Source organism: Astyanax mexicanus, chromosome 15 (assembly GCF_023375975.1).
Source record: "Astyanax mexicanus isolate ESR-SI-001 chromosome 15, AstMex3_surface, whole genome shotgun sequence".
In the NCBI taxonomy this organism is placed as follows: Eukaryota; Metazoa; Chordata; class Actinopteri; order Characiformes; family Acestrorhamphidae; genus Astyanax; species Astyanax mexicanus.
Window position 1 is genome coordinate 25,976,383 of NC_064422.1, and position 13,975 is coordinate 25,990,357.

General features: G+C 35.7%; 1 protein-coding gene across 3 annotated transcripts in view; it reads right to left on the reverse strand.

The window, feature by feature from the left end:
• Positions 1-150: 150 nt before the first annotated feature.
• Positions 151-13,975, reverse strand: part of mpp3b (MAGUK p55 scaffold protein 3b) — a 30,323-nt gene continuing 16,498 nt past the window's right edge. The window contains exons 9-20 of one of the 3 annotated variants that reach the window (XM_022668847.2): positions 13,108-13,182; positions 12,727-12,923; positions 11,244-11,308; positions 10,688-10,708; positions 9,436-9,477; positions 7,733-7,798; positions 6,417-6,578; positions 5,625-5,705; positions 5,340-5,433; positions 5,054-5,162; positions 3,474-3,602; positions 151-2,724 (exon numbers count right to left, since the gene is read on the reverse strand). In XM_022668847.2, coding sequence (XP_022524568.1) covers positions 2,545-2,724; positions 3,474-3,602; positions 5,054-5,162; positions 5,340-5,433; positions 5,625-5,705; positions 6,417-6,578; positions 7,733-7,798; positions 9,436-9,477; positions 10,688-10,708; positions 11,244-11,308; positions 12,727-12,923; positions 13,108-13,182 — 1,221 coding nt within the window. In that variant the 3' untranslated portion in view covers positions 151-2,544. The remainder of the gene's footprint in view (positions 2,725-3,473; positions 3,603-5,053; positions 5,163-5,339; positions 5,434-5,624; positions 5,706-6,416; positions 6,579-7,732; positions 7,799-9,435; positions 9,478-10,687; positions 10,709-11,243; positions 11,309-12,726; positions 12,924-13,107; positions 13,183-13,975) is intronic. The other 2 variants (XM_022668848.2, XM_022668849.2) reach the window with 2 other exon arrangements.

A 13,975-nucleotide genomic window follows, 5' to 3' on the forward strand; every position in this document is an offset into this window, starting at 1 on the left:
CAAACTGCTGCTGATGCAATATTTATGAAAGGGTCTTTTTGTGGACTAAACCTAGATTTGGATTAAATATAATATCTGTATTCTTTCACCATTAGTTTTCACCATAATTCAGTTCTGGGAAACCAGACAATAAAATAACTTCACAAAACGTTTAAAATCCATACATTTTATTATATTTCTAGACCTCTTACACACTAATATAAAAATAAAAGAACTCCATTGTCATAATCATAACTATGTTTTAGCTCACTTGGTCAAAAAAAGAGGAAATAGTCACAAAAACTGGGTCTTATTTTGGAATGACACAATGCACAGTGCATTAAAAACATACTACATTCTAAAGGTTACATAGTCGCAACATACCAGAGCATCACATGACCTTAACATTTATGACATGCCTCATCCCTGATTTCTGTAAGTTGACTGCTATACCATTTTCCTAATAAACTGGAATACTGTTTGTAATAAATGTTTGCGTGACTCATCATTTCAGTTATTATACAGTATAACAGAAGATTACAAATAGGATAACAAAGCAATAAAAAAACAGAGAATTAGTTAACTTACATAGTATTAAACCCTGGACTTAACTGCAAATACAGTATGTAGAGTACAACACCATCATTTACATTCAGATTAATAAAAACAGCCACCACTGAAGGACGACACACACACGCACACACACACACACACACACACACACACACACACACACACACACACACACGATATGAGCAGGGACCAACAGGCTTTCAGTGATATGCAGTGAACAGTCATGGTTTCAGTGAGTGTGTGAGTCTTAGTCTAGGATGAACACATAAAGCTCTCAGTCAAGGTTAATAGTTGTATCTTTAAGGATTCAAATAGTACAGGTGGTAATTCATGCAAGTCCTAGCAACCAAGACGTTCCAAAAGTTTAATTTCACTACAGGAAATCAGTGTGTGCTTAACTGTAAAAAGTCAAATACTTTCTGTTTCTTTATCTCAGATACAACAATGATACTGAAGTCTATGGTGCTACCATGTTTACTCCAATACTGCATTGCCCCTGTACTGTTTTATGTTTATTTCTGCTCATCCAAACCTGATTTAGCTCAGGAAATTGAAGATAAACAGAAACAAGACTAAAGGTACCAAACACTGCAAAATACTGATTGGCAAGGGGGAACATATCAAACATCTCTAATTACTCTAGTTTCATATATAATTTTGCTAATTTTAAGATTTTACCAAATTGAAAACCTCTGGAATATAATCAAGAGAAAGATGGATGTTTGAATTTTTGCACCAGGAGTGGCATAAAGTTATCCAAAAGCAGTGTGTAAGACTGCTGGAGGAGAACCTGCAAAGATGCATGAAAACTGTGATTAAAAACCTTTTTATTCCATTGATTTCTAAACTCTTAAAACTGTATGAATATAAACTTGTTTTCTTTGCATAATTTGAGGTCTGAAAGCTCTGCATCTTTTTTTGTTATTTCAGCTGTTTCTCATGTTCCGAAAATAAATGCTCTAAATTACAATTATTTCATTTGTAATTTGGGAGAAATGTTGTCTGTAGTTTATAGAATAAAACAACAATGTTCATTTTACTCAAACATGTACCTATAAATAGCAAAATCAGAGAAACTATTTCAGAAACAGATCTTGTGAAGAAAACCTGATTTTAAAAAATGAATGAATTCCATTGATACATAATTTTCTTAATTAAAAAATATATATAAATATATTGAAACGTATTTATACATTTCATAATTAAAATATAATGTCATATAATAATATCTACTTAAGAACGTGACAGGTTCCTGGATATAACTATTAAATTAAATAAACAAAGACACATTGTCAGTGATGTGAAGCACCAAAAGCACTGATAGCTTGGTGTACTGATAGCTCCCCCTTGTGGAGAATATTCTGCTTGTTAAAAGGCTGTGATTATGTAAATGAGTCACTAGTCTAAAACTGCCAGTTGTTCTTTACATTTTATGCAAAGTTTTGATAAATGGATGAACAGAAATAAAATCTTGTTAGACTGATTCTATTGAAAGTTAAGAAGGTAAAGTTTCTGTTTTGGAGATACATGTTTTTTTGCATGACCTAAGATAGATTCACTTGCCAAGATGTAATTTGTGCAGTGTAGTTCAATTCAGAAAGCCTTTGTCAACACCTAATTTTTGTGTTTGTGTTTTTGTGTTTTGTGTCAAGTCATCAGCAACACATTAATTTCTCACATGAACACATACATAGACATATATTTGCTGGGGTGGGCCAATGACATCACGCACTGATCATTACATGAAGATAGCTGATGCTGATAGGGCTTGTCTATTCACTAGAGGTAGGCGTAATGTTACAATCATTTATGAGCGTGATGATACAGAAATGAAAGTGTCACTGATACAGTAGAATAGCCATTGGTGCACTGTTTGCCAGGTTCATCTCATAAACCCATGGAACATTCCTGGGTTTCTTGGGGTTTCTTTTGGTGAACTCAGAAATTCAGCAGTTTATGGATTTATGAGGATGGTCTGAATGGAGCAGAGAGTCAGGGCCGGACCCAGCTGACCGGCACCCACTGTGGTTCCCTCTCCAGTCGCTCCAGAATGTGCCTGAGCTCCACACAGGCACTGGCAGAGTCCTCCTTCACCAGGATCCAGTCCACCAGGTGGCTGTACTGCTGCTCCATCTGCTCTGCTGAGTGACGCATCTCTGCCAGGTCTTCATCCTTTATATACACAAACATAGTAAGAGAAAAGGAGAGAGAGAGAGAGAGAGAGATCAGTCAAATTATAAACAAAGGCTAAAGAGATTTTAATCTACTTTTAGCATATTTTTTGCTCTTAAAATCCTTTTCATTTTCCCAAAAATCATCAGTGCGCCTTATGTATGAATTTTACCAGTCAGGTTGTGAGGAGCAGTAAGGTGGTTCAGCGTTATTAAGGTGTTTCAGTAAAGTTTCTCCAGCACCAAGGCTGGAGCAGTATTAGCATTAGCTGCTTACTGCAGTGCTAGCTCTTTCGCCATTCAGAGGCAAGTGTATCAGACTTTAGTCTGCGTGTTTACAGTGTTAAAACAAACTACGTGGGACAAACTGTTAGATGATAGCACCCTGGCTTACCCGAGCATATGTGGTTCCTCAGTGTAGCGCTACTAAGCACGGCTAGAACTACTGTGAACCGCGGCTAGCGCTGCTGCTAACCGTGCAGTTAAAAATACTAGAATTCTAAGCTTACTGTAAATAAGCGCTTTACTCACCCAAATAAACAGTTTTCAGGAGAGAAATCTATAGTCTAAAAAAACACTAGCATATAATAGCCTAAATGATATTAAATGACAATAAATTAGAGTTAAATGGCACAAAGCCAAAGTCTCTGAATAATATGTTATTCTAAATGACATAGTATTAAAATGTGCACAGCTGTCTGTTGTCAGTTCCAAACAATTTCTGTGTATGTAATATGAATATGCTCTTACCGTTAAATGGCCATTATCACCTCCTTCTGGCGATGCAGCCCTGCTGCGATGCCGGCGACCCTCAGGCAAATACGGCTTAACAAATATAACATACGGCTTAAACTCTGCTGTACGCAAGACCTTCAGAGCCTGATGAAGGAAATAGGATAAGAATATTGTGATAAAATATTTACTGTGGTATAATGAGCACACACAGACGCAAAACACACACGCGCACACGCGCACACACACACACACACAAAACTCAATACATTCAAAATACAACCTTTTCTATTCAAGGTTCTATCACTGTGGACAATTCTGATTACACATTACTCAGTTCTTTAGAATGGAGTATTTCACACCAAGACACTCTAAATTTTAAACCTTTTTTTTTTCAATATTTTTTTTTCTGATTTTTCCCCATTTCCTCCCAATTTGGATATCCAATTGTCCCACCCCTTCACCGGTGACGCCTGTGACCCTTGGAGGATGCGGACGAGCACACGCCTCCTCCGACACGTGTGAAGTCAATCACCCCTTTTTTCGAGCTGCTGCGGATGAACCATTGCCTGAGCAGCTAGCGCGCTCGGAGGAAAGCACAGCGGCCAGGTTCCGATTCATCCACTCACAGACGCCTCGTGCCGCCCAGCGCCACCTTAAGTGTGATGGGGAGAGAGCGCCATCTACCCACCCCAGAGGGAGCAGAGCCAATTTTGCTCCCTCTAAGCACCGGCAGCTTGATGGCAAAGCTGCATGAGCGGGGGTTTAAATTTTAAATCTAAAATAAACTCTTTATTTAAATCTAAAATATAAATGAACCTCTAGACCCTTAATAAACACTGAGTGTTAAACAGGGGTTAAAATGTATATTTTTTAGTTTTTGGTTGGAGTTTTTTAATGCATTGATGGAAATATTCTGCCCATAAATACTTTTGTTGATTTGGGAAATTGGAAGTAGAAAGAGCCTGATAAATATTTGTTTGGGTAAATATATGTTTTGAGATCTGTTAAAAAAATATAACGAAGTGCTGGTGTGCTCCCAAGCCTCCCTTACTAGATAGCTGTATAGATCAAATGAATGAAATATATAGTGTGGAAAAAAAATCTTTCTCACTTATTTTACAAATCAATACATTGGTATTCAAGTCTGTAAAAATGTGTTACTAATGTAACACACATGGAAATACCAAACAGGTAAGTATTGTTTGTTTATATATCTATGTGCTTTCCCCCTCTAGATTATTTCTTAAATTGCTCATTTGTTTTTCATCGTACTTGTTTGTTTGTTTTATAAATGTAAGAAAAAAATTACTAAAAGACAAAATTGACCCAGAACATGGGTATATGTGGATATTTGATCGTCTCTCAAAATAAATAATTAAAAAAAATTAAAATAAAAATTGAGAAAATTTTGGTTGAATTATTCTTTAACATGGATCTTGCCACCACCATTGGATTTAAATAACATTTACTCCAATATTGTAAAAAAGGGAAATGAAAAGTCTCCAAACGTGTTAAAGGTTTGTTTGAAATATGAAGCCTAATGCTTTAGGAGGAATTCAAACTGCTTGTTGTTCTTTCAAGTAATAAATTCTCACCTCAGGCTGTACATCTACCAGACACATTTTGTTTCTGCTTAATACACTCCGAATAGACTCCAGACTGGTCCCATACTGGTTCTCTTTATATTCCCCATACTCAATGAACCTGAAACAGCCGGCAGATGTAATCTGTGTTAAATTCTAAACATGATAAATCAGTCTCTGTACTTTTTTACTGTATTTACTCCCATCATTCATTGTGTTCTACTGGGTTTTCACGTTAACGGACCAAAGATGGAAGAAATCTTAAAAAAAGTCTCATAAGTTCCTCAGGAGAACCTACTTGTTGCTCTGAATGTCTGCTTCGAACGCTTGCTTGGAGATGAAATGATATTCCACTCCCTCTTTTTCATGGCTCTTCCTGGGCCGGGTGGTGTCTGTCAGAATGTATTTTCACAGTGAGCCTCAAAGAGACTTCACACATGGGCTTTACGTCTTAACACTGCACTCCACATGAAAGACATTCCTGATAAGTTCATGAATTATAGCAATGAGGATAAACCTCTGCTCCGCTGCTGAATGGAGAATCGCTCTCTGATCAGTACATGTGCAGTAAATGTAGACTCACGTGGAACAGCTACTCCATAGCGATGAGGACTTTCTGCAATCACCTTTTGCTTCAGTTCATTGATCCGAGCCCCCAGAGACCCTGAGGGGACAAAAAACAGCAAAACAACTCAATTTCATTCTATATCAAGTGATTCTAGGTGCTCATTCTGTAAAACTCAGTTTTAGGTACTTGCTGGGGCTTCCAAACAGAGATAGACTGTACTCATTTAATTAAATTGAAGTATTTAGTTATGGAAAAATATATACATAAAATGTGTCAGCATTTCACTACAGTATACTTAAATCTTGAGCATGATGGGGGTACAACTACCAGTCCTGCACCAAAAAAAAAAATAAAATAGTTGCAGGCAGATTAATTTCACATATATATTTTGGTATAAATGTGAAAAAGTGAAAGGCTAAATAGGAAGAGATATGTACAGTACTCTTTTGACCTCAGAGAAATAGTTATTTTTTTATATATAATAATTCAAATAAGTTATATAATAATAATAAACAATAATACAAAATGCATGTATGTTTATAATCTTATGTTTGAGTGTAATAACGTTTGAGTTTTGTGTTGATGGATGTTAGACTAAATATATATTTTAAGTGGCACAAAAGGGGCTTCTCCTATGGCAGCTCCAAAATAAAATACCAGGTCATTACATAATAACAAGCTGATAATAAACACTACCATAGTAACATCACTTCATCACATTCTGTTATTAAAAATACTTCACACTATTAATATTTATATACAGTACTGACACAGAATAAGATTAAGGCCATCTGTCTTCATTCTCACCGATTAGCACCACCAGTCTGGGTTTCTCTGAAGGTTTCTGCTGATAGCGTGTCACCTCCTTGTAGGTGAGAAACTCAGGTTCTCCGTGCTCTGCAGAGCGAGACTCTCCAGGTGAGCTCTGCCTGTCTTTACGGCTCATCCGAAAACTCCTCCTGAGACCAGCTGAAATTCATTTTGAGAAACTGTGGTGAAGGCTCTTAATTTGGACTGTTTGGCAAAACTAAAGACACTTACAAGGGAGTCACAGAATATAAGGGAAACAAGATCAAATGTGAAGTTTAGGAATCAGAGGAATGTGAACATCTGGGCCCAGTTTCTCAAAAACATCACAGTTAATGTACAGGACCTCATTCACCAATATCTTCTTAAGATTTATTATTTATTTATTTATAATTTGCTTTTGAGGAAAATATTAACATAAAAGTATCACTGTAAGATACATGATGTGTTTTTAAACTGAAGAATGCTATACTTTGCAACTCTCATATTCTCATATATACCTATATACCCAATTTTACTCATAATATAACATAGAACACATATTAGATTTTAAAAGTAAGATATTTTACCATTTAATGCAAAATTTAGAACTTGATGACAGCAATGCATCTCAAAGACAGGACATTAAAAGGCTGGAAAAGTAAAGCAGGCTGCAAGTAAGTTATATTTACTGAGTATGAAAAAGGGCATTTTTGAGAGGCAGAGTCTCTCAGAAGCAAAGTTCAGCAGAGGTTCACCAATCTGTAAAAAATATCCCTGTATACAAGGGACAAGGCTGTTTGTCAATATACTGTAGGATGCTGGTGATCTTTGGGCCCTCAGGTCCTTACTGCATTTAGACAGAAAGGAGTCTGGATATAAAAGAAATCCTAAGACTTTGGGAATATGACAGTTGCAAAGTAAAGCATTATGTGTGCTAATGTGAATAAAATATGGGTCTATGACTTTTGCTAATCACTGCATTCTGTGTTTTGTTTTATTTATTTTCATTTTACACAGATTCACAACCTTTTTGAGCTTGTAAACAAGTGACACATAAGAAAACATTGGTGAATCTCTGAATCTTTGTGACAACATCATATGTGGGTTTAAATAAGATTGTTGGTCAATAAGTCTAATTATCTTTGTACTATGAGGATTTTGGGAAACCCAACACAGTTAAATGAGGAAGTAGCACTACTCTATATGACCTCTACTCTTCACACAAGTATCACACTCTTGCTGGCTTCAAAAAAATTATTTACTAAAAAACAAAGCTGTCCAGACATCAGAAACACCACTCAGTCTTCCACACATGAAGAAATGGGGAGTGGTACCTGAATAGAATTCCCAGGAAAAGGCCTGGCCACAGGAGGGCACCACCGCCTTACACTTTGGAGAAACTACAACTAGTGTTAGACCATCACACATCCAGCAGGGTGTCATTTAGGACCAGCGTCATAAGCTAGCAGCAGCCATATCACTCAGAAAGCCAAGCTTCTCCTAACTAAAGCAGCAAGCTCTCTAAAACACAAAGCGCAGCAGAACCCGGACACAAGGCTTCCTCAGCACACTCTGAACACTAACACTGAACACCAAAAGCCAAACAGCGAGGCGTCCACAGTCACACAGTGGCACGGTGCGCAGGATCTGCAGGTTCTACAGGCCAGGCTGGAAGCATGTGCTGCAGTGTGGACCAGTGTGCAAAGAGGCATATGGCAATTAGGCCTCTAAGTACAAAAAGCATTCACCTTATTCACACACCAAACGTGTATTTTCTCAAAAATACTGCAGAGTTTTCCTACTTATTTCCTATCTGCCAAGTCTTTAGCAATAGATTAAATACCATAGAAAAGTCCTGCGCATAGTGACACATAATCAGTGTATTCATTTATTTAATTTAAAGTTAAGCAAGACACTAGTAATCCAACATATTAAGAAATGTAATGATGAAATTAGAAATTAATACAATTATTGCACAAGTTTACAAACTCCAGACTAATATATATATATATATATATATATATATATATTTTTGTGACATATGTAATGTATATATATATATATATATATATATATATATATATATATATATATATATATATATGGGATCCATTATGTGTCTATAGTCTGTGTTGAATCCTTCAGTTAAATATTCATATACTAATGATAGATTAATTGTTATTTTTATAATCAGTATTAAATTAGTCCTTTATTTGTTAAAGTCTTTAAGCTATATTCATATTACAAGTCTCATTAATTAATTAAATATATATCTTGATGGTTCATATCTTCTTTCATAAATGTATTTGAATATTACAAAAATTAAAAAACAATTATACCGTTTTTATACATTTTTAAATGGATTTAATAAATATTTCTAAATTCCGAAAAAAACATTTAATATAATGTGCCATTATATTTGCTTGTCACAAATTATTTACTATTTAAATTATTTATTATTTAATTGTGTATTAGAATGTTTTAAGGATGTGAAATTATATATACTGTATGTTTAATACTTCTTAAATGAAAAGTATTTTTGAAAGGGGGGTGTTTTGGCATAATTGTTGCAAACTACCGTATAGTACAGATATGACAGATAGGGATTCAGTTGAAAATACTAGGAGGATTAATTGAGCTCTTTTAATGTATAACCACATATCAACCATTTTTACCTACTGAGAGAAATTTGTTATTTTCATTATTATATTATTATTATAATAAGTGCCTTCATGCATAAAGAAATAGAAATCTAGATAAAGAACATTTTAGATTTTAAATATAAACAGATAAATGCTTGATATACGGTTGTTTATTGGAGGAGCTCAATTAGGGTATTTAGTCAGTCTTTCTCGTATCTGCTGACTGACTAAAAAAACATGTTACCACCCTGCATGTGAAGCAGTGGCAACTGTGTGAATAAAATGAATATAAAATATATTAGTATTGCTTCACTATCACACCACAAAGCTTCACTAATTGCCAAAGCCACATCCAGCACGCGTGTGTGTGTGTGTGTTGAGGTGCTTTGCCTCACCTACATGCTGTCCACTGCCACTGCCCTCACAGTCACAGTCCTCTGCAGGAAAAGGAGGAGGAGAGGAAGAGGAATAAAAGAGGGAGGGTCAGTGAGGAGGCGAGGAGAATGTGTACAAAGGAAAATAAGCAATTTCATGGCTGTTTTAGGGTCACGCTGTGGGATGGGAGAGTCTCGGCTCAGAGACGGCAGGAGCAGCAAACATTAATTTTCAGACACACGGCCTGCCAGTCAAACATCTGGAGAAAGCTAGCTTTAAAAAAGGAATTTTTACCCATTATGTTTTTTTAATTTTTGGTGTATTTACCAAAATCAGTATTTAAAGGCCCATCCTGTTTTGGGAACTATTGTGAATGGAAATGGCTAACCTATTTAAGGATAATAGGCAAATATTTGTATGCAAATGTTCCTTACAAGAATAACATTTAAATGTGGCATATGTATGTATAACTCTGAAATATTGTAATTTAGAGCATTTATTTGCAGAAAATGAGAAATAACAAAATGATGCAGATCTCTTAGACCTTAAATGATGTGAAGAAAACAAGTTCATATACTTAAAGTTTTAAGAGTTCAGATATCAATATTTGGTAGAATAACCCTGGTTTTTAATCACAGTTTTCAAGCATCTTGGCATGCTTTCCTCCAGCAGTCTTACACACTGCTTTTGGATAACTTTATGCCACTACTGCAGCAAAAATTTAAGCAGTTCAGCTTGGTTTGATGGCTTGTGATCATCCATCTTCCTCTTGATTATATTCCAGGGGTTTTCAATTTGGTAAAAAAAAAACTCACCATTTTTATATAAATCTTTATATAAATAACAATATTTACATAAATCATAAGTTTTATATAAATCTTTTCATATTTTTGCTTAATTAATAGGTTTCATGATATTTGGATATTTTCTAATCTAATTTCTTAAAATGTTTTCTTTAACAAGTATGTAAAAATCTTGATTTGTTTTTATGTTATTCTTTTCCACCATCTTTATAACTTCACTGAAAAGCAACTGGAAAAATGTATCATGGTCTCCACAAACAGTGTATTTTAGAAACAAGCAGTTTCTTGAGTAATAGATACACAGTCGGTTTCCCAAGGTTTGAGATATTTCCATTTATTTCCATTTCCATTTTTAAACCTAAAGAAAGACTTAAACAGCAAGATTTTTAGTGTAAATTAGTATACCAGTATACTGTATCTGTAAATCTCACCCCTTCTATTGTTTTTTTTTTTTTTTCATATCACGTACCTTTATCACAGGCTTGATCATCTGTGGCAGTGTGGCAGAATGGGAAAACAAACAGCACAACTGAAGATTTTTTTTTACTGCACAAGACTGAAAGCATTATATTTATTGTGTGCAAAATGAATGTGGTCGTAATCAGATTAGCTGATGCATACATTCTGTACATATGCGTTTGTTGTGTTTGTATTCCTGCGTCCATATTTTAAATGAAACAAAAAGCACATGAGAAAAATGGCACGCTTAGTCTGGGCCGGATAACAGATGCTTGAAAAAGGAGGGGTGAAAGTGGTCAGAGGATGGACAGACGGGGATTAATCTGAGACTGTTTGGCTTCCTTCTCATTTGGCAGCAGCAGGAAATCTGCCATATTCCTAAAGCCCTGTCTGCACTCTGGACCGGACTGAGCATGCTGCTGTCAGATTAGAGGAAGTGGAAAAGATTTACACAAAACTGTCGCCGCCGCTGTTGAGACTAAAAGCTCATGAATGGACAGATAACATTTTATGGCAGTGAAGTTGTCAGTCATTTATTTCTGTTTAGTGGGAGGTAGATGACTTACAGGGTGGTGATCTTGGAGATTTAGGACTCTGATAGGTGCCCATTTTCATCCTGTGTGCCAGCCGCCTGCACAAAGAGATTGGGGGAAAACAATAGGTCAATTGTAAAATTGGTCTTTTGAGTTTTACTGTTTCACTGTCTTTCAGTGTTGAATTCTTTAGTTAAACAGTTAATTGTTTTCTTGACATTATTAAACAGTTAAAGTGTTTTTTATTTGATTGCTTGGTGTTATTTTTGAATTAACACAATAGTACTGCAAAGGTCTAATTCTTACAACGTTACCCTCATTCAGTTTATTTCATCCAGTGTTAAACATTTATTATACCTGGATCACTGTTTTAATTGCTAATAATATGTACTGTGGTATTTACATCAATTTTAGACAAACTAAAACTAAAACTAATAACCCACAAAAAAGAGATACTGTTCATATATTTCATTAAGTACACTGAATAAGTGTAATTAAGTACACTGAATAAGTGTAATTAAGTACACTGAATAAGTAAACTTTTACATTTAATAACGACTTGCCGATTCCCCTTAAGCAGCAATTAGCTTTAATTACCTGTAGCTTCAAATAAGAACTGCACAGTATTGAAAAAAAAAAAGTTTGTACCATTACTCTCTTCAAACATCTATCAAACCTTGTGAGATGCCTAGGATACACAATCATCTTTAGGTCATTTGCACTTGAGGTTCTAGATGTTTTGATACTCCTTTCTTGTTACTGTTGTCTCAGTCATAGTACAGTGCCCAGGTCCAGTGGAAGAGAAACAGTCCAAGTCCATGGTGCTTCCTCCACCTTGCTTTACAATTTTGTGCTACAAATTATATAGAATATGTTCTTAGAAGCACTATGGAAGATCTGGGTGGCTATGTTATAATGTTTTTTGGACAGCAGCAGCATACTTGTGTAAAATGTACTTTAACGTTCCCTTTAAAATGCCTGTTCATATTATTTTGTTTCTAAACTGAAACCAGAAGCATTTCTGAGTGGAGAAGGGATAAAATATTGTGTTTAATGGTGCCAGTGTGCTGGAACGACCATCCCTGCTAAGCCTAATATATTCATCCTAAAAACTGGGGTGTCGAGTCGCTTTTTGCCTCTAAAAGAGGATCTGGCTCAGTTTTACTGAACGTGAGCGGCTGGTGGAGCAATGAAGACTTCAGAAGGGGAAATTCAGACCTCAGTAGCTCATTCACCCATAGTAAAGCCAAAGAAACGAAGGAGTGAAATTTCTGACTGAGCGCGCTCTCTCTCTCTCTCTCTCTGACTGAACATAACCTGGAATCGGATTTATTCGCTCTGCAAGGAGACCGCATTACACCCGCCCAGTTTAAAACCATTCTTCCGCATGCTCAATTTAATTACCCATTCTCACCAGAGAGGGCCCTCTATCCCAAAACTTACAGACATCAGCTTTAAACAACAGGCTACATTTGGAAAGTCCAAAAACAAAGCCTGCATAGTAGTCATCTCTTACCTCTCCTGGAAATGTCTGGAGGGTATAAGTCCGGCCCTCAGGTTACTGTCCCCCACGCGTTTAGCCTGCCACCATGTGGCGTCATCCTGACTGACTACCTGCAGGATGTCACCTTTCTGGAAGGGAAGTCCTGCCTCCTGACAGGGTGTGGCCTTGTCCTCAAAAGGGGTGTAGTCAAATAGAGCCCTTAAATAGACCTTGTGAATGAATCAGATATGATATCAGTCTCAAAAGTCTTAAGCAGAATTTTTCATCAAAACAGGGAAAGTAAAAACTGAGGGCAAAAGAAGACTCTTTGAGGAAGAATTTTAATTAAACTCCATGTTTGTTGACCTTGTGGAACTAGTGGAATTGGTTGCAGAGTGTAAACATGTCATTCACCGTATTCTCCTTGAGCTTGTCCTCCTCCTTAATGGCGGGGATTATCTTCAGAGTGATGGAGCCCTGAGACTGAGACTGCAGCCAAAGATAAAAACAGACGCCCCTCTTTATGTTAAAGCAATTGCTTGAATAATTTAGACTGTTTTCTTTTAACTTTCAGATTACAGGCCAAGTAGCCTAAATAGCTTTTTGAACTTATCTTACTTTCATGTGTCAAGCACTCTTGCTTATATAGTTTCTAACATTGTATGGCATACAGTAATCTGTAAAATTTAACAAAAATATGCTGCACAGCAAAAAAACTGTTGGCATTTCAAGCATGTACAATATTTTGATTGTAGATACTTGGACTACTACTAAAAAGCAAACTTGAACAATAAAGTTGACAAAGTAGTATTTTGTTAAATGTCCCACATTTCTGGTTTATAATATTCAATTAAATGTGTACAAGCACAAACCACATAGTTTTAATAGGACTGCAGTCAAAATCTAAATATTACCCTGCTGTATCCATTTAAAACCACCCCTGATGTGTTACTCTTTATTTTTTATAGCAGAATTCAATGAATTACTGCAGGCTGATAACAAGATACTTAGTATTCAATCATCACAAATCTTTGTAACAGTTAAAAATATGAATAATCATGAATAAACAGATAATAGTATTTAATAAATGTTTTTTAACCCTTTCAGACCTGAATTATCTCCAGTAATAGAAAAAATATTTCATATTGACCTTTTTATTTCATAAACTATCCCTAAACAGTAAAACATGATTAAAATTGTTCTAAATCACATTTAATGAATAAACAATAGCTGTTACTTTGCCTCAGTTGCTCTTGTACTACTGTTTTTTTTTTCAATGCAG